The following is a 22,601-nucleotide window of genomic DNA, read 5'->3' as shown; positions in this document are numbered from 1 at the left end:
CGTTAACATTTTGTTTTTTCTCTATAAGTTTGTAAATTATTGGAATTTATTTTCATGCTTTTACACGTCCAAAATATGACACAATAAATTATTTAATTATTGTTATGCTTCCTGATTTCTTACTGTCATTAAATTGACAGAAAATTTGAAACTTTGACACTTTTCTAAACCTTATAAACTGTCTCCTTAATAATTTGACCTACATTTCTCACAAGCTTCCTTCATCTTCAAAAAACCAAAAAACTAATCTTTAGATATATTATTTATGACAATAAAGAACAATAAAGGACTTATTAGGCTTCCTTGTGGCGCTCCATTGTCTACCGACACTACTTTTTCCTCCTAATTGCCTTTATGCAGCTTTCCACATCCAAAGATTTTAATGTATGTATTTTTTAAAAACATGACCAACTCACTAAAGAAGGCTTATAAAAGATTTCTTTGCTCTGGGACTGAAACTTCACCCCATCTTCTGCACCACATTTTCTCAGTTTGCTCCAAAAATATTGACTTTTTTTTATTACTCCACTCAGTTGCAATTTTTTTTAATGAAGTGTGCTATTTTGTTATAAAAAGTGGTATTTTTCTTAAGCTGTAAATGTATCCCTTACTGTAAGGTCACTTACTTTTACTTTCTGTTTTTATATTTTTATGTTTCAATTTGCCTGTCACAGTACAGCTGTAGACTGAAATCCCCTCTATTCTATTCTATTCTATTCTATTCTATTCTATTCTATTCTATTCTAATTCATTTTCTATTCTATTTCATTTTTGTCACAGAACTCAATAAGCTTTAGTCAATGTTTTTAGTTGCATCCTTTTGCCCTTCACTATGCTGAAAACCTTCTGTTGAGAGACATTAAATGAGTGATAAAATAAATCCAAACTACAGTTATAAATGTAGGCTCATTATTATACAAATAAATTAAACTAGGTAAGTAAATAAAAACATACATAATAAGCAATATGTTAGTTAAAACAAAGTAAGTAAATTAACTGAATAAATACAGTAAAATAAGGAAAATATAGAAACTTTATTAGATCTGTCCTTATTCATAACTTCTTCTGTTACTAAGCTTTAGATATTACTGATCTAAAGCTTAGTAACACATTTATTTATGGAATAAATGTTACAAGAAAACATGATTTTTCAACTCAGGTGTGGGAACAGATCAGGCTGCATCATGTTTATGGTTTGCTCAGGTCTTCAGACTGAAAACAATAACGTAAAACAATGATGTGAACTTTTTGCGTTATTTACAATATAACTTAATACAACATCTGCAGCTTGAAACATACAAACAACTTTACAATGAACTGATTTTATACAAAAAGTGTAATTAGCAAAGTTTAGTTATTGTATTGAATGCATCAGAAAATTGATTTGATGCTTCTGGGAAATGGCAAGTTGGTTCCAAAGAGAAATCAGAAACATGAGTCACAAAGTGCAGAAGACTAAAGACTGGATCTTTGATGTGCTATAAATAGTCCTGGGTTTCCCCGCTGTTCTCTTCCTTGTCCAGCACCGCTGTCAACTCCCGTCTGCAGGCGTCTCCGTCCTCCGTCTCTCAGCCTCCGCTCACCTTCTTTACCATCTGGACTTTGCTGTTGGCCTTAACGTCATAGTCAGACAGGGAAGCAGAGTCATTGTCCAGAGGTTTGTCCTCCACTATCAGCCGGATGTTCCCCACAGAGGAAGCTGCAGAAATGTCAACAAAAGTTTGATTAGTTTATCAGAGGAATCTAACAGGAGATACACTTGAAGCTTCACTGCATTTTTGCACACAAAAATATGGATATTGTGTGTAAATATTAAAAAGAAATAAGTAATCAGGAATCCCTTACGCATTTAATGTAAACTGTGTTTCAGTCTGGATATGCATCTAAGCCATTCTATAATAACGTTTTGCAAATCTTATAAGTTTCCAGTCAAGTATTTACCTGATTTAGGGAAAGTCTTCACCACGTATTTCTTCAGCTCGAGGACGGTCATCTGCCCCAAAGGACCTTTAGTGTTCAGGTAGCTGACCTCTCCATTGTTGGAGCAAATGACGATCTGGTCTGTTCTGCACATGTTGGCTTTGTCTCAGCTGCTGCTTGATGCTTCGTTTGCTGTGACTTATTTGAACGCTCAGGTGTTTGAATGACAAGTGGGCTGTCTTATTTTCATTCGTTGCACTGCAGCCTTTCAAAAAGCAAAGTGAAACCAAAGTGTGCGGGATTTCCAGACTTTTATTTTATTTTTGTAAAAAGAAAAAAACATGTGACCTTATTTGAATCTCGTGGCTTTTATGCATCTTGTAAAGAGGATTTTGTTTTTAACTAGTTGAGAAATATTTTCAAAATTTATTTTCTCCAAATGTTTGTCTGTTAATAATCTTTTCGTCTTATTAGAGCATTAAAATAAACATTAGCGCAGCAGAATCCTGAGACACAACTGGAGAATCCTACACAGAAATAACACAGAAAGTGAGAAAAGAAGAACAGATAGATGTTAAATTGAATAGCACAAATCATACAAATATCTATTTCAAAAATGAATAAATGAACAGAAATAAAAAGGGATTGATTGATCCACTCACAATCGATTCGAATTGATTAATTGTCTTTCAAAGTTAGCTTTCAGTCACACTGTTCCCATTTCAAATAAGTCTTTATTTCTTTTATATTCATCAACTTTATTTAATCCTGATGTTTTCATTATACAGCCACGTGTAGTGAACCAAAGTTCAATTTTATTTGTTCTCCTTTTTACATTATTATAACATCTCATATCAAAATGACTCATATGAATGAATCTCTGCACTGACAGGTATTCGTGTTCTTTCTTTTGTTTTTATTACTGAGATCTTTACTGATTCAGTTCTATAACAAATATGGGCTGCTCCAACCTAAATTACATATATATAAAAAAAAATAATAATAATAATAAAATTTGACCTAAACATCTTGAATGTTATAAGTTGGAAATTCACAAAGAAGAACACTTCCCTAAGTTGGAAAATTGGAAGACAATACTTCCTTACGGGTAAGAAAATGTTAAATTTGGCACAAGCAGCCTGCTTTACTTCCCCTAACATGTATTTCCTTATTGTAAATGTTCCCATTTGGCACCAACCAAACGATTACTGGAAACTACCTAACTTACCTGGCTTTGTTGTTGTGTAACCGTCATGGTTTCTGTTTGCTTGTCGGATCACATCTGAAGCAGGTAGAGTGAGAGCAATAGAAACCAACAGCCATAATTAGACCTGTTAAGCATATCATCATTATTTAATAATCTAGCTTCCTTCAGTTGCCAGGAGAAACTTAGCAGATAAAGCAATGGAAATTTATGGTGATTTCCCTGAAGGTGGTGTGATATGCAGGATTGGTATTTACCGTCATGGATAAGATATGTTAATGGAAAATATTAGTCTGAAAGTTCTGCAGATACATTTTACAACACAAAATATCCCAAAGTGTAAAGGTACAATGAACTAACAACAAGAAGATTTTAAAGAAAATTATATTCTAATATCTCTCATTTCCGACTTACCAGTAAACCTGATGCACACTTACAAGCCCAATAGGTGGCCCAATAGAAATGCATGAGAACTTCATCTTCCATTTTTCAGCTGCAAGAAAGGAGAGATTGTGGTGTACCACAGAACATCAAGCTTACGGCATCACCACACAGCAAAACATGTTGCCACATACATAGACACCAGCTCTAAAGATGGTGTCTACTGAAACAGTCAGCCAGTCAGTGACAGGTTCAGTCAAAATAAGATTGCATCTGAGGTGGCTGTTTAAGTTAAAACATTTTACTGTTTACAGTTATGAACCAAACTTTATTTTAAATGAAAAATACTAGTGTTAAATCACTATTTGATAAACACCAGATTAATCAATATTATGACAAAGGAAATATCTAATTTGATAATAACATTTTTATTGAGTCTCATGTTACTTTCTAATCATCTAAGAAACAGAATTTCATAAATTCCAAACCTAAATGACCATGAACAGAATCAAATATTTCAAATAATTACAAAAATAGTTGGTTCGGATAATTCGGTGTTATTGTTGCCAATTATAGATGTTCAAAATTTTCTGTGACATTTGCAAAAGGTCACAGGTCTAATATCTGAAATCTGCTGTAGATTTCAGATGTTAAAAGGTTCACAATCAGCAGTTCCTGTAGGTTTGGGGTTGCATGTTAATGTGGGAACCTGATTTAGTTCTACAAATTTGTACTTTTGACTGTATGTGCAAGCTGTACAGGTAGATCTTAATAAATAAGAACTTCATAATAAAAAGCTTCAGCTTATATCATTTATATTCAAAATAGGGAAAATCATAATATGCTTGGAGGACCAAAACATCTTTAAAAGTAAAAGCAGAAATATATATGTTGATGCCACTCTAATGGCTTCAACAAAGATGGTGACTTATGATCAGTGTATCAATGAGCTGAAGCTTAGCAAATTTATCAGGAAATAAACTCCTGGCTTTATTATTTTTCGTGTAAACACTCATACAGAACATGTGTTTCATATGGAGTCACACTTCTGGATTTTCCATGTTTTGAGGAAAAGGCAAAACACAATATATACATTTCTTGTGGAAAATTCATGTGTAAGATAAAGGAAAAACAATATATATATATTTCTGCTTTTATTTTTAACTATGTAGTGTTTGGTCCTAAGTAGTTGAAATATTCCTGTTTGCTGAGCATCTGAGAGATGCTGCTCTAAAAATTTTGAGTTTTGCAATTTATTTATTTGACTAATGTCATGATTTTATTATATCTAAGATAATTATTATTTAATCGTTAGCTTGATAAGTTTTCAGAAAGGACAACAAAGGTTTTAAAGGTAAGTCTGAACCATGACTGATGTGTATTATTTGGTTATCATGGAGTTTATGTGTTCTAGATGTGTTCTTGTTGCGATCAAACAGCTGAGGCTGTTTTGCTCAATAATTTAAGTACTGAATATAAACAGCACTTCTTCTTCTTCTGCAGCGACTGAAGGAAACCTGACAGAACAGTTTGATATTCTGAGCACTAGCGGAACAAGTCAGCGTCGGACAGGCCCAATGACCGGGACTGAATATTCCATTGAGGGAGAGTAACTTTAACATTACATACACCTTTCTGAACAGGCGAGGGCGCACTTTCTCCGTTTATAATTAGACATTAAAGCGACTTGAAACAATTCCTCCCTCCCTGGCACTTCCAGACCCGGGGCCCCCATAGGCACCCATCTGGGCCAACTGCCCCGTCCCAGCCCCCTATAGCTCCGCGCGTGGTTCTGAGTTATAATTATGTAAAACCAACTCATCTGAATGCTTGCGGTGTTATATTAATAGATTATAGCAGCATTTACTGTCTAAGAATACATTTAGCTGAATAAAATATTCACTGAAAGTTAGCTGTTTTAGTTTACAGTTTTTTAATATTTTATTTTATCACTTATTATGTGCAGGTTTTCAGTTTATTGTAAATGAAAACTTGTATGAATACATGTTCTTGTCTCAACACCACAGAATGTGGTCTGTTGTGTTTGAAGTTAGGAAACCTGTAGCTGTGAAAGGACAGGAGTCATAGGTCATAATGAAAACACAAACTTGAACAGACATATTTAACTTGGTTAAAATATTGAAGTCAAACATAAATAATCACACAAGGTAACAACTCATTTTTTGTATTTCCACTGGTTTACTTCAACAATAATGGTCCACAAAAGGTCCAAGTTGCAGAAACCCTTAGTTTTACTGACCACTGGGAGGCGCTGTTGCTCTTTGAGTCTGAAAGTCTTCATGTCTGCAGTGACTATGTTTCCTGTTTAATCCAGTAATACAGAATGTGTCAGGGAATCCAAGAATATGAGGATGAAATAATGACCTATAACTCAATCCTCTGTGCTTCTATGATCGCTACTGTTGTTCAGAATCTACTGTGAGATGATTAACTTAATTGTTATATTTGTTTCTGATGCATTTCACTCACTAGAAATTGTTACTTTTTGAGCTGCAATAATTTTCATAGCAAGAAATAAAAAATATATATAAAAACACCCCCCAGAACTCAAAACATGTCTGGATAAAATATTTTAATATCAAAAGAATAATAAAGTGGCAGAATAATTAGACCAATTTCAACACATCAACATGTTAACGTTGATGAGGTCAGAGAAAATGGTTCATGTTGAACAAAACAAACATACACAAAACATCCAGACCAGACTGTTGCTGCAGAGAGCGGCTTCAGTTAGTGAACTGATCTGTAGTAAATGCTATTAAATTCATGTTGATCAAATTATAGCACCTGAAAACAGAAACTCATATTAACTTATTTACACTCAACATCTCAGAGTAGGAGGGGGTTTTATTGCACTCTGAGAGGTAGAAAGTAGATCTTCCTGAACAGCAGCTGCTCTGAACAAATTAATAAATGATCAACATGAATTAAATCCTAACACAGAGTTCAATTTTCTAACTTATTGCTCTTATTGCTGCACCAAGTAATCTCACTTTCCTTGAGACCCTCATTTAATCCATCCATCCATCCATCCATCCATCCATCCATCCATCCATCCATCCATCCATCCATCCATCCATCCATCCATCCATCCATCCATCCATCCATCCATTTTCTTACACCCTTGTCCCTCAGTGNCTATCTCCAGCTAGCGTACCGGGCGAGAGGCGGGGTCACCCTGGACAGGTCGCCAGTCTGTCGCAGGGCAACACAGAGACACACAGGACACACAACAATGCACATACACACACACACACCTATGGGCAATTTGGAGAGGCCAATTAACCTCACAGCCATGTTTTTGGACTGTGGGAGGAAATCAGAGTACCCAGGGAAAACCCACACATGCACAGGGAGAACATGCAAACTCCATGCAGAAAGACCGGGGCTGGGAATCGAACCCAGAACAGTTTAAAGGTTTAGTGAAATCTTATTAGGTTGTTTAGTTGAAAACAACCTAACTAGAGATTTGGTTTAAAAGAGATTGGGTACTTTGCAGTTTCTTTGTAGTTTCTGCCCTAACCCAATAAACCCTTTCAGAATTGTCGAACATCAGTCCTGGCATCACAAAGCCAACATTTGCATTGAAGAAAAAACACCCTCTTTACTGCTTTTTATGCAGTTAAACAAGTTTATCAAGCCAGGGCAAGCACTGGCAAAACAAAGGCAGTTGATGGTTTCAGTTGCTTTTCTAAAACGGGTTTTACATTTAAATCATTAGCTTGGGATTTGTAAAGAACATTCCCCAGAAGTCCTGTGCAGCTGGATTTCTTTTAAGCTCAGTGGAGGGAGTCAGAAAACAGCAGCTGTTAAACAACACTGCATAAAGTCATGAAAGCTCACAAATTATGATTAATCTAATATCTATTCTCTTAATTCATTTATGACAGCTGCAAGTTTTGGGGATGTTGGGGTTTCAGAGGGACTAGTGACCAGACATTTTTTTCTTTTACAAAGAAATTGTAAAAATCTATTATCAAAACTGAGATAAACATCCACTGTCTTTTTTTTTCTTCTACAATATTATTTCAAAAAAGAATCTGTCAAGAATCTTCTTAAATGTAGCTGTAAATGTAAAAAAAGTCTAAATCCAAACTAAAATACACTTTAAACTGCAATGACAGGCACAATATAGATTTCAAATGCCAAAGAGATTTACAACCCCTGTCATCTCTAACAGTGAGGACAACAGAAAGCAAAAGAACGAGATACTAAAGTTTTGCTAGTGCTCGGTGTCCCATAACAGGAAGAAAGGACAAAATGTGAGCTCAGGGGAATTCAGGTGTCACTAAAGAAAACAATGTTGGCTTCAGGTTTTCAACTAACAAAATGAAACAAAAACTGAATGAGGAGCTGGAAAGTACCTAAAATACTTGGCTGATGATGTTTAGTTTCTGTTATTTTCCTACTGAAGAGTCAATAACTTGGCAGCAGCTCTGTATGAAACACTCACCTGTTTGCATTTAAGGTGAACTGATAAAGTTCAAAGTCATCGTCAGAATGAGGAAAAGTTATTTTCAGCGACCTTGGATCATGGCTTCTTGTTGCCAGACTGATTGGAAAGAGTATTTTAGAAACTACTGAGGTTTTCATGCACACTTTCCTCTCTGTTTAGAGAAAATGAGTTCAAATAAGAGAACAGCAGCTGTGGATAAAAGTACCTCAGTGGTGTTAGAAGAGAGTGCACAGACCGGTTTTAGATTTAAAAATGGAAACACAGTAGCTCACATAAAATTTGTGCAGAACATAATCTCAGAATGAACTAGATGTTGAAGGAGATGAGCTACAGCAGCAGAAAACCACATGGAGGTTTTACTACAACCAGGAAGTTTTGACTACGGTTTACAGTTTTTGTTCTCAAAAATAAAAATTGACAGATTTGAAGAATGTCACCTGTTCCTCAAGTCTCTATTTCTGCTCTCACCTTCACATCAGGAGAGTCAGAGTTTGACATAAAAAACATTAAAAACATAGACGTATCTTTGTCTTCTTCAGTGGTTCAAACTAAATGTTGGGTGATAATTATGTTTCCTTCCACATCATTAGCTATTGCCAGTAGAATGAAGAAAAGCAGGTTTCGGGGAGATGGTGGAGTCAGTGCTTATTAATCTTTTTATCAAGCCAACATTTTTGTGTTATGTTTAGTATTTTTTTAAGTTCTGGTATAATATTCAAATTTTAAATGTAATTTTTGTCACTTAATTGTAACTGGAAAATTGTCATAATTAACAAACTATCTTATTTTTCAAAGATTTGCACTGAACCTAGACTAGTATTTCCTTCCATAGGAGACTAACAGAAACTAAACATGATGAGTCAAGTAGTTTTAGGTACTTTCCAGCTCCTCACTTAGTTTTTGTTTCATTTTGTTTGCCTGTTGAAAACCTGAAGCCGATAATGTTTTCTTTAGTGACACCTGAATTCCCCTAAGCTCGCATTTTGATCTTTCTTCCTGTTATGGGACACCAAGCATAAGAAAAACATTTATATCACATTCTTTTGCTTTCTGTTGCCCTCACTGTTAGAGAGGACAGGGGTTGTAAATCTCTATGGCATTTGAAATATCTATCTGTGTCTGTAATTGCAGTTTAAAATGCATTTTAGTTTGGATATTTGAAATAACATTGTAAAAGAAAAGAAAAGCAGCAGATGGGCCCCATGTGGGGAAAAAGAGGGCTGATATATGGGTCCCATATGGGTTTGTCCGTGGGTTCCACGGTGGCCCCACATGGGTTTGCCCATGTAGGGCCATAGCCTACGAGGGCCCTATGTGGGCCCTTAATGGTCAAACCCATGTGGGCCCAACACCATGTAGGGCCCATGTGGGCTGTGGCCCTACATGGGTAAACAAACCCATGTGGGGCCACCGTGGAACCCGCGGACAAACCCATATGGGACGCATATGGGGCCCATCTGGTCTGCCCTCCTTTTCCCCACATGGGGCCCACCTAGGCATGCTGGCAGGGTATCTGGTCACTAGTCCCTCTGAAATCCCAACATCTCCAAAACTTGCAGCTGTCATAACTGATTTAAGAGAATTGATATGAACTAAATTCCAACTTGTGAGCTTTCATGACTTTATGCAGTGTTGTTTATCAGCTGAATGAAATGTTTTAGTTGCAAAGTGAAAGAGAAAGCTGCTGTTGTCTGACTCCCTCTCTCTGCAGTCATGGAAGTGTCTCTTACTGTCTGTTTATTTCAGCAGTGGCTAAGCAGCAGAAATCGTTTCTGCAACGCTGCTGTGAAGAAAAGCCGTATCAGTGCAGTCTTTATCATTACAGTTTGAGTGTACTATTTTTGTGATTGAATTACATTTAAAATATATACTGGATTTTCATAATAAAAATCTGGAAACTGCTGGGGATTCAACATATTATTTGAAAACAGGGAATTGTTTTCACATGTAGTTAGCTTGGGAAGCTGCATACATTTGTAGTTAGAGTCCATTTTATGTTACAAAACATTATTTCATAACTTTATTGAAAGTTAGTTTTATTATTTTCCAGCCAGTTATTCATTACCTCCCATGTGTGGAGTTCTCAAACAATCCAGTTTGCTCTTTGTCTGATCTCCTGGCTGGAATCGTCCAGAGCTGGAACATTTAGATTATTATTTCCACGTCTCTGCAAATCTGAATTCTTTCCTGACTTTCCAGGTCAGAGTGACACAGTACATGTGTCCTTTTGATAAAAACGTGCCTTACTGCAAAGCAGCCATGTTATTAGGCTGCTATAATAACAAATAGCATAATTATTATTCGGCTGCCTTAATGGTGTGAGATTTATTACACTGGACCTGGAGATATCAGTCAGAATCTTCTGTGGGTGATCCAGGATATTTATAGACGCAGTTAGAAAACATATAAGTATTGTAAATAAGCTCGTTTTGCAGTACATCTTTTTAAATGAACTTCTCCAGGTTCTTTAGCTTCTGTGTGCTGCTCACTTCCAACACATTATTTGCAAATGGATACTAAGATCAACTCAGATATGTAATGTGTTCAAATTAACAATTAGATCCAGTCTAAAATGATAAAACCACAGATGAATACACAAATTGCTGTTTGGATAAACGTAGTGGAAAATGACTCGGAAAGCAATTCCAGAAACAATGAAAAAGAAACGTATCTCGAAAATATTTGGTTGATAATTCAAGTTTATTACTGGTAATCAGAAAACTAAAAATTATAATTAAAATGTAAAATTAGTGCAAACCTTTACTTTTTGCAATTCACTGCATTTAATCACGTATTGAATTATTATTTAATAATAAACAAAAAAATATCCCTAATTCAACACATTTATATTTTTCTTAAATTCTTCCTTTAAATGTCTTCATATGTATTCTTCACAGATGTTAATTAAGATGATCAAAAATGTTGCACAACCAGCTATTTTTATCAGTCACCAGACAGATGCTTATATTTCTAGAAGTTAGTCCCACCATGCATACACATGTAGTGCTGCTTGTACCATCACCATGACACTAGTTAACAACAGAGGAGAAGAATGAAAAAAGACCCAGTGATGAAGCACCAAGAAAAAGAGGAGCTTAAACTGACCCTGAACATGAAATACATATACTGATGTAAACAAACTCTGCTGGGATATCATGATCCAATCACACTGATGCATTTATTTTATGTTCATTCTATTGAATATAAATATTCACAGAAACCAACTAGATGGAAAATCCAAACAGATGCCGTTATCACATCAGAGTCCGTCTTTGAATAACACATGTAAAGCTGAACCCCTTTCAATAAAAACGCGGCCCAAATACCTCAGAATCTACTAAGTTATAAAATGTGAAAATGTTGCTCATTCAACATTCAGTAGTTTATCAAATTCATTTGACCACATTGTTTCCAATGCCTCTTATAATGTCTCTGAATGAAATATACACACATCAGTTGGGGCTACTGTGGGGCTCTGTGGGTAGAGTAGTTGTTTTGTTATTGGAAGGTTGTAGGTTCGATTCCAGCTTCCTCCTGCCACATGTCGATGTACCCCTGTGTACTTAACCCCAATTTGTCTACTGAGCTGTGAATGTGAAAAGTATGAAGGTATCATCAGTCAGTGTGTGTTGAAATACTGTAATATGTTGCCAAAAACGTAGGAACAAATATTAAGTAAATTCTTTGAAACGTTATTTAATTCAGGGTTGAAGTTTTGGGAGACAGGCAGCAGATTCCTCCAGATGATCCTGTCAACATTTCAGGAAATAAGAGCAGGAAGAATTAAAATAAAACTAATTTCATCTTTCCACATAAATAGGGTTTTCCCTAAATGTTCCCCAGTTTAAATAGATACATTGTTAAGGTCTTTGTCAAGATCACTTGGCGGTAAATGACCTGAAAAAACACACCCCTGTGTGTGTGCGTGCATGGTTGTGTGTCTCTGTATTGCCCTGCGACAGACTGACGACCTGGATGGATGGATTTGTCACGGCGTAGCTGCTCTTTTTTGTCCATTAGAAACTTCACAAAAATTTGCTTAGGTTTCTTTTCTTCTTTACACACGTCGATCGGTTTTTTAAAGTTCTGTTCAAAACATAAGATGACCTGGCAAACCATGGCTTCTTCTTTTGATGACTTTAAACTCTGCTCTGGGATTAAAGCTGTAATGTGAAGTGACCTAGGAGCCGGGAGCTGGACTTATATATGACAGAACCTATTTACTTTCATTTTTGTTAAAGGCGTGGCTTAAAAATGAAAGAAAAAAAGTAAAAGTTGCTGGATCTTAGCAGGGTATGATTAAAAATTATATGGTAATTTCTAATTATCTGGTCAGTGTATGTTGATATGCTGAAATATGTTGCCAAAACACTTAAGAACAGACTCTTTACAATATAGGCTTACAGGACAACATTTCTTTCTATCAGAGATGATAATAAAAAATATAAAGTTTAAAACATTATTTAATTCAGGCTTGGGATTTTGGAAGAGAGACAGCAGCTAATGAGAAGATAAGATTCCTTGAGATAATCCTGTCAACAATTCAGGAAATAAGAGCTGAAATAATTAAAATAGAATAACTTTCACTTTCACTCTGCAACACTGATACAAGATAGAGCTTTTGGAAAGAGCCTCCAAGTCATCAGACACAATCATTTATGGTTTAGTCCAAGTAAATAATTCTGTACTTTTATTTATAAAATCAGTTTGATGAATGCAGATTATTGAATATTCCTCATGTCAGCACAAACAAAGAAAGTAACTCTAAAACAATAAACAATTTTTAGTCATACAGAACCTCTAAACCATTTCTTAACAGTAATTGTACATGTTAATGATGTTGAGACCAAAAACATGTCGTCTCTCCTTGGAATTAGTGTTTACATTAATTCAGCAATGTGAGTCAGAGCGCCACCCAGAGGGCTAACAATATGTAGCAGTTTATCATTGCCGATGGAGGACAAACATTTTATGATGTTGTGTGTAAAACACTCAAATTCAGACTTAGTAGCTGAATATTGTATAAAAGCTAAGAAGAGAAGCTGAGTTCAGGTAATCCAGAACAAACTTTAAAAATAAAACCCAAACTAAGACTACCCTGGTGAAAAATGTATACTAAGTTTGTCAAATTGTAGCAAGTATACTACCTATCATAAGTATACTTAAAGTCCACTTAGGATTAGTTAACTTAAAGTGTGACATTTTGGAACAACAAATGTTGTGCTTAGTGTATTTTAATTTAAATTGTATTAAAGCACAATTTAAAGTGTACTGTCTGCATCCCCAGAACCAGAACCCCCCGGACCCACCTCTAGGGGTCTGCCTGCTGCGCCGTGGCTGGCTCCCAGACTGTTTGGGGCAGGTTCCACCCTGGTCGTCCTTTTGGACTATTTGTGTTTTGGACTGAGTTATACAGTTTTGTTCCCGTTGAACTTTTGCTCTCCTTTCGATGCACCTCCCCCCACCCTGGTTGGGTGTACCTTTCACTACTTAAGTATTTTGAAAAGTAATTAAACTTTTGAATGAGCAACTATTACTTGTAGTTGAGTAATATTTGACCATAAGTATCCATATTTTTACTCAAGTATTATTGCTGAGTACTTTGTCCACCACTGGAAAAAAAAATAAAATAAAATATAAATATAAAATATTATCAGTTCATTATCAGTTGTCATAGTATCAATATATCAGTTTTCAAATAATTATTGCAGGTGTTGCATCAAATGCAAAATTTCTGTCCACAACTATTCAAATGTAAGGGCTAATCAAAACAGTAGTCTGTACTACTATGCTTTTTATTGCTTTGAATAATCTCATGTAGCTGTTGTGTAGGAAACAATATGGGAAGTTAATAAAAAAAAGAAAGTAATCTGTTACATTTGTTACACAATTTATTACAGAACACAATGTTAGAAATAAAAGTTAAAATGGAAATGGTGCACAGATGTTAACATTGACAAATAAAACCAACAACGAATAATTTATGAAAAACATCAAATTTAGCTGATATTATTTTTAAGATATGTTAATTTTTTATTTGGTAAGAAAAACAACAATCTTTCACCAAATCTTTGTAATTCCATGTATCCAGACTTATAAAGGCCTACAGCACAACTTAAGGACCAGAAAATACTGACTGCTATTAAAACGTTTCTGATGTTTTTTCATTTGAGTCCTGATCTGCATTTTCCATGTCCTAGGAATGAAAAAAAAAAAAAAAAACAGTGTCACTTTTTTGTTGCTTCCTTGCTTTGCGTTCAGAAAAGTACACAGGTGCACCTACATGAACGTTTCTTCTTTATGTCATGCCTTTTTTGTTGTGCTTCAAGATCAGTATCAGAGGAAATGTTCAGCCTGTATTCGTCTTCTTTTGCCCCTCTGGTGGTTTTCTTTGATGTGGGATTTTGTTGCTCAAGTAAAAGAGGCTCAGAGAGGATTGTTGTCTCTTCTTTTGCAGAAGGCAAATTACCACGCTCCAAGTCAACATTTCCTTCATTTTTATTTTTAATTTGCTTTCTGTTATTGCTGTTGTTAACAGTTCTGGTTTCCTCAGTAATTGTTTTTATCATTAATTTAGTTTTATCTTTACCACTAGGAGAAAACTCCCTAATATCTTCTTCTATGGTTTTGCGCTCAAGTGCAGCCTGATTTGAACCTGGTCTCCTGACCTCAGCGTCCTCTGATCCTTTATTTCTGTAACTCTGAAAGTTTTCTTGTCTTGTTTCTTCGTCTCCATCAGCCTCCTGGTTTCCTATCAGTGTTGCTGCCATCTTATAATTTTTATTTTTTCTGTTTTTTTTCAAATCAAGTTCATTTTGTGCATCATGACTAGTTTGGACTTTTTTAGTGTGTTTCTTCTTTATGACTTCTGCACCTTCATCATGGTAAGGCTGAGGACTGTCAGAATACGCTTCCACTTGATTCTCTCCTGTCCTGTCAGTGTGATCTTGATTCTCTCTCTTTCCCTGATCTGATCTATTTCTCTTTCCTCTTATCTGACTCTGTTCATCCTTTTGTTTGCTTTTTCCACTTTTATCTACCTTTGGCCTGTCTTTATGAAAATGAGTTTTATCAATGCCCTCTGTTTCTTGTGGTTGTGTTTTAGAAACATCGACTGTCATTTCCTTTCTCCTTTGGTGTTTATTATCAGGATGGTTCTCATCTGGATTCAGTAAACTTTGTGGTATATTGTCATTATCTTGTGTAGAAAGGTTTTCTTTCAAATCACTGGCCTCCTCACCAATCTGTTCATTTTCTTCTGTTTTTTCTAGTTTATTAAGTGCAGCATTTTCTGCTTGATTATAATTATATCTCAAATGTTTGGTTGCCAACAGTTTGTTGTATTCTGCCTCATCAGCAGTGCCTGCTTCCTCTGATGTTGTGATCAGTGTGTTGCTGTTTTCTGTCTCGTGTTTCCTCTTCACCTCCTCTGGTAATATCTGATGTTCCCAGAGGTTTTCCTGTAATGCTACAGGTTCCGCACTTTCTACATGATCATCATAATTATTGTCTGTCTGCATATTTCCAAACTTTGTTGGTTCTGTTTCTCCAGCAACTAGACCCTGAATTTGATCTTCTCTATTGAGCTGATTTCTGTTTTCCTCCTGCTCCTCTGCATCCTCCATTGTTATGTCTGGAGGATATTTTGTCTCATCCTGACTGAACCTTTCACTCTGTCTCTCTCTGCCTGTTTGTTCTTCAGGTAATCTCTGTTCATATGGATTGATCTCCTCTGACTCATTTATTTCTCTCTTTTCAGGATTCCTGACCTCAGGCTCAGCTTCAGTGGACATGTGAACAATTTTTCCCTCCTTATCAGAAATATTCTCATCAAGTGTTTTTGTGCTGTTATCCAGCTGCAGATTCTCCTTTTGACTTTGGTCCTGAAAGATGTTTGGGTTGGAATCTCTGACTGAGCACAGGCCACTGATGACACAATCTGCAACTATAACACAAAACATTTTAAATTGAGACATTTTGTGAATTAATCCAATATACTTTTTAAAAAGTGGAACAATTTTATTCAATATGTTGATTCTCACCTTTCTTTCTGTAAAATAGAAGATAGGCAGTGCTGGACCTAGAAGAAAAAATAAATTAAGGACAACTGTTATATACAACCAATTAACTAAACCAATAAATTGCAACCATCCACCCGCAACCCTAGTAATAATCCCATTAAACATTTTGACAATTTCATCATAAACAAAAATAACTCCGTGTTTGCAGCACAGTGTAATGGAGTAGTATTTTTGCTTTATCTTGCATCAAATGTTATTACTGTGTTATAAAGCAATCCGAGCAACAAGACATCAAAACCACAGAAAATGAAAAGGCAATTTCAGGTGAGGAACAAATTAGGACACCATACACATGATTAGAGCAAAATTGCTCAGCACCTTGGGGTGCTGCTTTATTCAGCACCTCAAACATTAAGTGTGGTGTGCTAAGAGAAGGTCATGGAGAGATAAGACAGCTGCCTGGTGGCTTTAGAAAGGACATTATAGTAGCTTATATCTATCTTTGGTCAACAGCACAGAGAGTAATCTTTATCTCTAGACCTTCCCAATGTCTTATTTTATCTCTAAACAAGAAATGAAGCAAATATGAAATGTGTCAAAGAAACAACATACTTAAATAACTGAGTGTATTTGAGATTTTTAAGAAATATCTGTGAAGATTTTGATATTTTGTTGGTGAAAGAAGCTTGAGTTAAATTGTGTTGAAGTCGAATTTGATCTCAGGTGATCTTTAATTTACTTCTTGTAAAGGGGTTGCAATGCCAAGAAAATGAAAAGGTGAAAATCTGTGATGCGCTCTTTTTTGCAGTATAATAAAAACAACAGTCATCTCTATTGAACACTTACGGTACAACGCTGACATTGTCAGGGAAAGGATTCATGCCAAGCTGATAGAAGGAAAAAAACAAAGGATTTATATGGCTTTAACTTTTCCTTTAATAAATTTTTGACAACTTGAATGTTGAACATAATTCTTTGATTAAAAGAACAACTTTAATTAGTTTTACCTGTGTGACTGAACTGTCATTAAAGACGAACCATTCGCCTCCTTCATCCTTAGACTTGATCACTGCCTGATAATGTCCTCCTCTCAGATCACCAAAATGCTCCACAACTGCATAGAGCTCATATGACTGATTCTGATAAACAAGTAAGAATATTAGTCAAAATAAAGAAAAAACAACAATTCCTCATTATGACTAGTACTAAATAAAATATATTGGATATTTTTACTTCTGGTATCTCTATGGTGTGAGGAACCTCAGCAATATGGTTGATCTTGATGTAAGACATGTACTGATAGCTGAAGTCAAACCTCTTCAGCATCAGAAGCAAAACATCTGGATGACGAGTTATTACATATTTCTGAAGGACAACACAGATGTCCATAGTTATTAAAAATATTCCTAAAATATTGCTGTTTTTAATTATTTCACCATCTATTGAGTAATTTGATCATTTGGAATATTCACTCACTCTGGCAGCATCAACTTTATCATCACATCTGTCACAGTACATCTGGTTATCTCCATCAAATATTGTTGGTGTAAAAAACATCTTGATGCCGTTCTCCTAAAAAATGAAACTGAATTTATGTCTAGAACAAAACTCTCAACAAGAAAAATAGCTTTTAACTGATTTCACCAAGTTATATGTTGAGACAATCATCTATCACATATGGCAATATTTAATACCTCTGTCAAAAACAGAAAAATAGCCTTAATGTAAAATGTACATGTAGTCTAGATTTTACCCACAGAACAGAAATTATGTTTATACTACATATGAATCAAAATCAAATCAAATTTTATTTGTCTAGCATATTTTAGCAGAAAGGCATTTCAAAGTGCTCTACATCATAACAAAAACAAAAATACAAAGTCATCAACATACAATTAACAATAAAAACATTACATTAAGTCAAAAGCCATCATTAAATCTGTAACTTATTATGTTTCAAATACAACTCTGAACAGGTGGGTTTTAAGTCGAGATTTAAAGGCCCTCAGTATTTCAACTGTTTTACAGTTTTCTGGAAGTTTGTTCCAAATTTGTGGTGAATAGAAGCTGAATGCTGCTTCTCCTCGTTTTGGTTCTGGTTCTGAGGATGCAGAGCAGAACCAGAAGACTTGAGGGATCTGAGCCAGTGAGAGCATATAAATATTGAATATAAGGGGTCCTAGGATTGAACCTTGGGGTACCCCACATCTGACCTTTGACCTCTCTGATGATAAGTTTCCAATTGAAACAAAGAAATCCCTGTTCTTTATGTAAGACTTGAACCAGTTGAGCACTGGACCGGAGAGTCCGACACAACTCTCCAGTCGATTCAGTAAAATGTCGTGGTCAACAGTGTCAAAAGTTGCACTGAGGTCCAACAGAACCAGCACTGTGGTTCTTCCACAGTCTGTATTTATATGGATGTCATTGAACACTTTTACAAGGCCAGTCTCCATGCTGTGGTGAGCACAAAAACCAGACTGGAAGGAGTCAAAGCGATTGGTTATGGCAAATGTCAATATTTTATTCACAATAGAACAGAAATCACAGATAAAAAGTTTAAACTGAGAGAATGTATAATTTTAAAGGAAAAATGTGCTGTTTCAAAATTTTATGACAACAAATCCCAAAAAAGTTGGGACAAGACCATTTTTACCACTGTGTGGCATCTGCCCTTCTTCTTCAGACGTCTGGGGACAGAGACCAGTTTCTCCGGTTTAGAAATAGGAATGCTCTCCCATTCACGTCTAATACATGCCTCTAATTGTTCAATCGTCTTGGGCCTTCTTTGTCGCACATTCCTCTTTATGATGCGCTAAATGTTCTCTATAGTTGAAAGATCTGGACAGGAGGCTGGACATTTCATACCCGGATCCTTCTCCTACGTAGCCATGATGTTGTGATTGCTGCAGAATATGGTCTGGCATCATCTTGTTGAAAAATGCAGGGTCTTCCCTGAAAGAGACGACGTCTAGATGGGAGCATATGTTGTTCTAGAACCTTTCCAGACATGCAAGCTGCCCAGGCCACAAGCACTCATGCAACCCCAGACCATCAGTGATGAAACTTCTGAATGGAGCGTTGATAACAACTTGGGTTATTCTTGTCCTCTCTGGTCCGGATGACATGGCGTCCCAGTGTTCCATAAAGAACTTCAAATCGTGACTCATTTGACCACAGAACAGTTGTCCATTTTGCCTCACTCCATTTTAAATGTCTCCTGGACCAGTGCAAACGGCTGAGCTGGTGGAGCTTAGAAATGGCTTCCTCTTTGCACTGTAGAGTTTCAGCTGGCAGCGACGGATGGATTGTGTTCACTGACGATGCTTTCTGGAAGTATTCCTGAGCCCAGGCTGTTATGTCCTTGACAGTGGCATTCCTGTTTGAGGTGCAGTGACGTTTAAGGGCCCAGAGATCACAAGCATCCAGTAGAGTTTTACGGCCATGACCCTTACGCGCAGCGATTGTTCCAGATTCTCTGAATATTTTGATGATGTTATACATGGCTAATGATGATAACTTAAAAGTCTTTGCTATTTTACACTGGGTAACACCATTCTGGTATTGCTGCACCATCTTTCTGCGCAACAATGTTGGAATTGGTGATGCTCTTACCATCTTAGCTTCAGAGAGACACTGACACTCTAAGAAGCTCTTTTTTATACCCAATCATGTTGTCAATTGACCTAATTAGTGTTAATTGGTCTTCCAGCTGTTTGTTATATATTCATTTCCTTTTTCCAGCCACTTATTGCTACTTGTCCCAACTTTGTAGACACAGTAACATTTTGAATCAACATATTTTTTCTTTAAAATGTTACATTTACTCAGATTAAACTTTTGATCTGCCATCTATGTTCCATTATGAATAAAATATTGACATTTGCCATCTCCACATCATTGCATTCAGTTTTTATTCACAATTTGTTTAGTGTCCCAACTTTTTTGGAATCCAGTTTGTAGTTTATTTTCTTAGACACACAAATTCAGTAACCCTCTCTCAAAAGCAGACCATGGAGCATTTGTTCATTAAACTTGTAATAATATAACAAGTATTTGAAACAAAACAATCTGCATGCAAACCTGTGTAAAACATGTTCTTTTCATGACAGAGTTATGCATTGTTTTTATGGGCTGTCTCACAAAGTCTCAAAATGTTAAAAAGTTTCATAAGAGACCGATTTTGCCAGGCTGGATTAAAAAAGTTTAATTTCAACTTAGATTTGTAAGCTAAATAGGAAAAATGACAGCTCAGTACTAAATAGCCATTAAAACCATCTTTATGGATTTCCAGTATTTGGATGGTAAAGTGGTGCATTTACTGCTGTTCTTTGTTCAGTTATTCAGCCAATAAGGAAGTTTAAAAATAACGCCCTGATTTATAATAAACTTTGTGATAAGGAAACATTGCACCACATTACTGCAGATGTACTTTCCTTGCAGTTAAATCCATTTGTTCCTTTATCTTTGGACACAACAAATTCTGCAGAGTTAAATCAACACTATGCCAAGTCTAGTTGGTCCTTTTCAGAATTGGCATTAATTTATTAATTTAACTCTTACAGAATTATTTCAACAATAGTTTGAGTAGTTATAACTATTTCAAGTGTTAAAATTACTCAATTAAGGATCCTCTGTTTTATGTTGTTCTTGTGAAAAACAGTGTCAGTTTCTTTGAACTTTAACCCCTTGCAACAGTAAAATATTAACTTGTCAGATTCTCACCACGCTGTAGTTTCCACCAAATGAATCCTCCAGTTCAAGAGGAAGATGCCAGAATGGACCTTCACTGTCAGTCACTTTCTTACAGTTTAAACACTCAGTCCTGTGACTCAGCCGTCCATGAAAGATCTTAAACACAAAGAAACCACATACGTATGTATTTAGAACCATGCATATAAATTAATACTTATGCCTTATAAACAGTATTTGGAAATGGTAAATGTAATGTACCTTTGCTGCATTTTCACCAGTTTTCCTTAAGATCCTCTCAAAGTATTCTGCTGCATCTTGTTGTTCACACACTGGGAGAAGTCAAGACATTCAAAATGTTTTTGAGTGTAATAAAAAAAGCCACAAATTATAAAACAATGTTCTATTTTTAATTCATAATCATTAATTGTGATCAGCTGAAAATAGCATAATTACATAATTACTACAATTAACATCCAGATAATTTTACAATGAAATGTAAAAAGGGATCATCATGATTAATCTCATACTGTACCGTTGTTGACTCCCAGAGCTTTCAATATACTATATGGATCTACTGACAGCAGTTCTGTCCGTTTCAATAATTCTCCAAATAATCCTTTTAGAAGATGATCAATGTATTCCTCACTGGGACTGGTAAGTCTAAAAAATACAAATTAATATAAAATACACAAGAGTCCTTCAAGATTTCCCTGTGGCATATTGTAAATACACAAATCTGTAAAAAAAAAAAACAAAAAAAAACCTGATCACAGCCTCTCTGAATTCTTCGGTCATGAACAGAACCTGCAGCACACTGTTCAGGTAGCATGTTGCTCCATGGTTGACCAAACCGCGGTACTTAACATCTGGAGGATTTAGATTGAAAATGTAAATGAAATGTCAGAATTCATAATCAGAAATTACTCAAAGGTGTTCTGTTGCATTAAATGTTAATAAAACAGTCTTTTTTCAGTGAAACAACTCTTTGATATCGGAATGAGGTCAATTCTCAGTTATGTTTTTCATATTAAAAAAATGAAAAAAGATTTACTGCTTGTCGTCCAGAAATAACCACACTGATGACCTATCTTTACTTAAGTAAGAGCTGAAGTCCAGCTCTTACTTAAGTAAAGAGCAGTTTTGAAATAATGGTTAAAATGAAGCATGTTTTTTTGTTTTTTTACAAATCTGAAAAGAATATTTCGCATATATATTTACTCTTAAACCCAGAAATAAAATCCAGTGCCACCATCTGCCTTGAGAAGTAACCCAGCTTACAAATAGTTTTGTATCACTTTAATATAGATCCAGCTGCTAGGAGAGAACCTCAGAAATTGGAGCGGTATCAACTCAGGACCTTGGGATTCATCTTCTGGTGATGGTAGGATTTTGTCCTGCAATCGGTGAGTCATCAGCTTGAGCCCCTATCCATCTCTGTCGTTGTGTCCTTGAGGAAGACTCTTCACCCACCTTGTCTGCTAGTAGTGGTCAGAGGACCCAGTGGCATGGCAGCATTATCTCTGTGGCTTATAGTAGACGCCACATACAGCATGTGTGCATGAATGGCAATGATTTCATATAAAAGCGTCTCTCAGGGACTTGAAAAGCGCTCCATAAGTGTGTATGTATAGTTTCCAATTTCACTGTTGCGTCTTTGTCCAATGACAATAAAATATGTCTAAGTCTATAAGTCTAATGTCATTTCTAACTGGTGGTTTGCCAGTTTAAACAATGCACCACATATGTTTTATTGCTGTACTGCTGGTTTTGCCCCTGCTTCCAGGATAAATTTCTCCAATGAAAGACTGTCTATCTATCTATCTATCTATCTATCTATCTATCTATCTATCTATCTATCTATCTATCTATCTATCTATCTATCTATCTATCTATCTATCTATCT

The 22,601-nt window shown here is 35.7% G+C and overlaps 1 protein-coding gene across 1 annotated transcript in view; it reads right to left on the bottom strand.

Annotated features, from left to right (window-relative positions):
* Nucleotides 1-14,108: 14,108 nt before the first annotated feature.
* The window catches only part of LOC103476000 (probable ubiquitin carboxyl-terminal hydrolase creB), a 9,128-nt gene continuing 635 nt past the window's right edge, over nucleotides 14,109-22,601 (bottom strand). The window contains exons 3-13 of the mRNA XM_008428014.2: nucleotides 21,462-21,564; nucleotides 21,231-21,358; nucleotides 20,957-21,027; nucleotides 20,729-20,854; nucleotides 17,480-17,575; nucleotides 17,237-17,368; nucleotides 17,011-17,142; nucleotides 16,850-16,890; nucleotides 16,025-16,062; nucleotides 14,266-15,927; nucleotides 14,109-14,178 (exon numbers count right to left, since the gene is read on the bottom strand). Coding sequence (XP_008426236.2) covers nucleotides 14,177-14,178; nucleotides 14,266-15,927; nucleotides 16,025-16,062; nucleotides 16,850-16,890; nucleotides 17,011-17,142; nucleotides 17,237-17,368; nucleotides 17,480-17,575; nucleotides 20,729-20,854; nucleotides 20,957-21,027; nucleotides 21,231-21,358; nucleotides 21,462-21,564 — 2,531 coding nt within the window. The 3' untranslated portion in view covers nucleotides 14,109-14,176. The remainder of the gene's footprint in view (nucleotides 14,179-14,265; nucleotides 15,928-16,024; nucleotides 16,063-16,849; nucleotides 16,891-17,010; nucleotides 17,143-17,236; nucleotides 17,369-17,479; nucleotides 17,576-20,728; nucleotides 20,855-20,956; nucleotides 21,028-21,230; nucleotides 21,359-21,461; nucleotides 21,565-22,601) is intronic.

Source organism: Poecilia reticulata, linkage group LG14 (assembly GCF_000633615.1).
Source record: "Poecilia reticulata strain Guanapo linkage group LG14, Guppy_female_1.0+MT, whole genome shotgun sequence".
NCBI lineage: Eukaryota > Metazoa > Chordata > Actinopteri > Cyprinodontiformes > Poeciliidae > Poecilia > Poecilia reticulata.
This window is presented reverse-complemented; position numbering and strand designations above follow the sequence as displayed.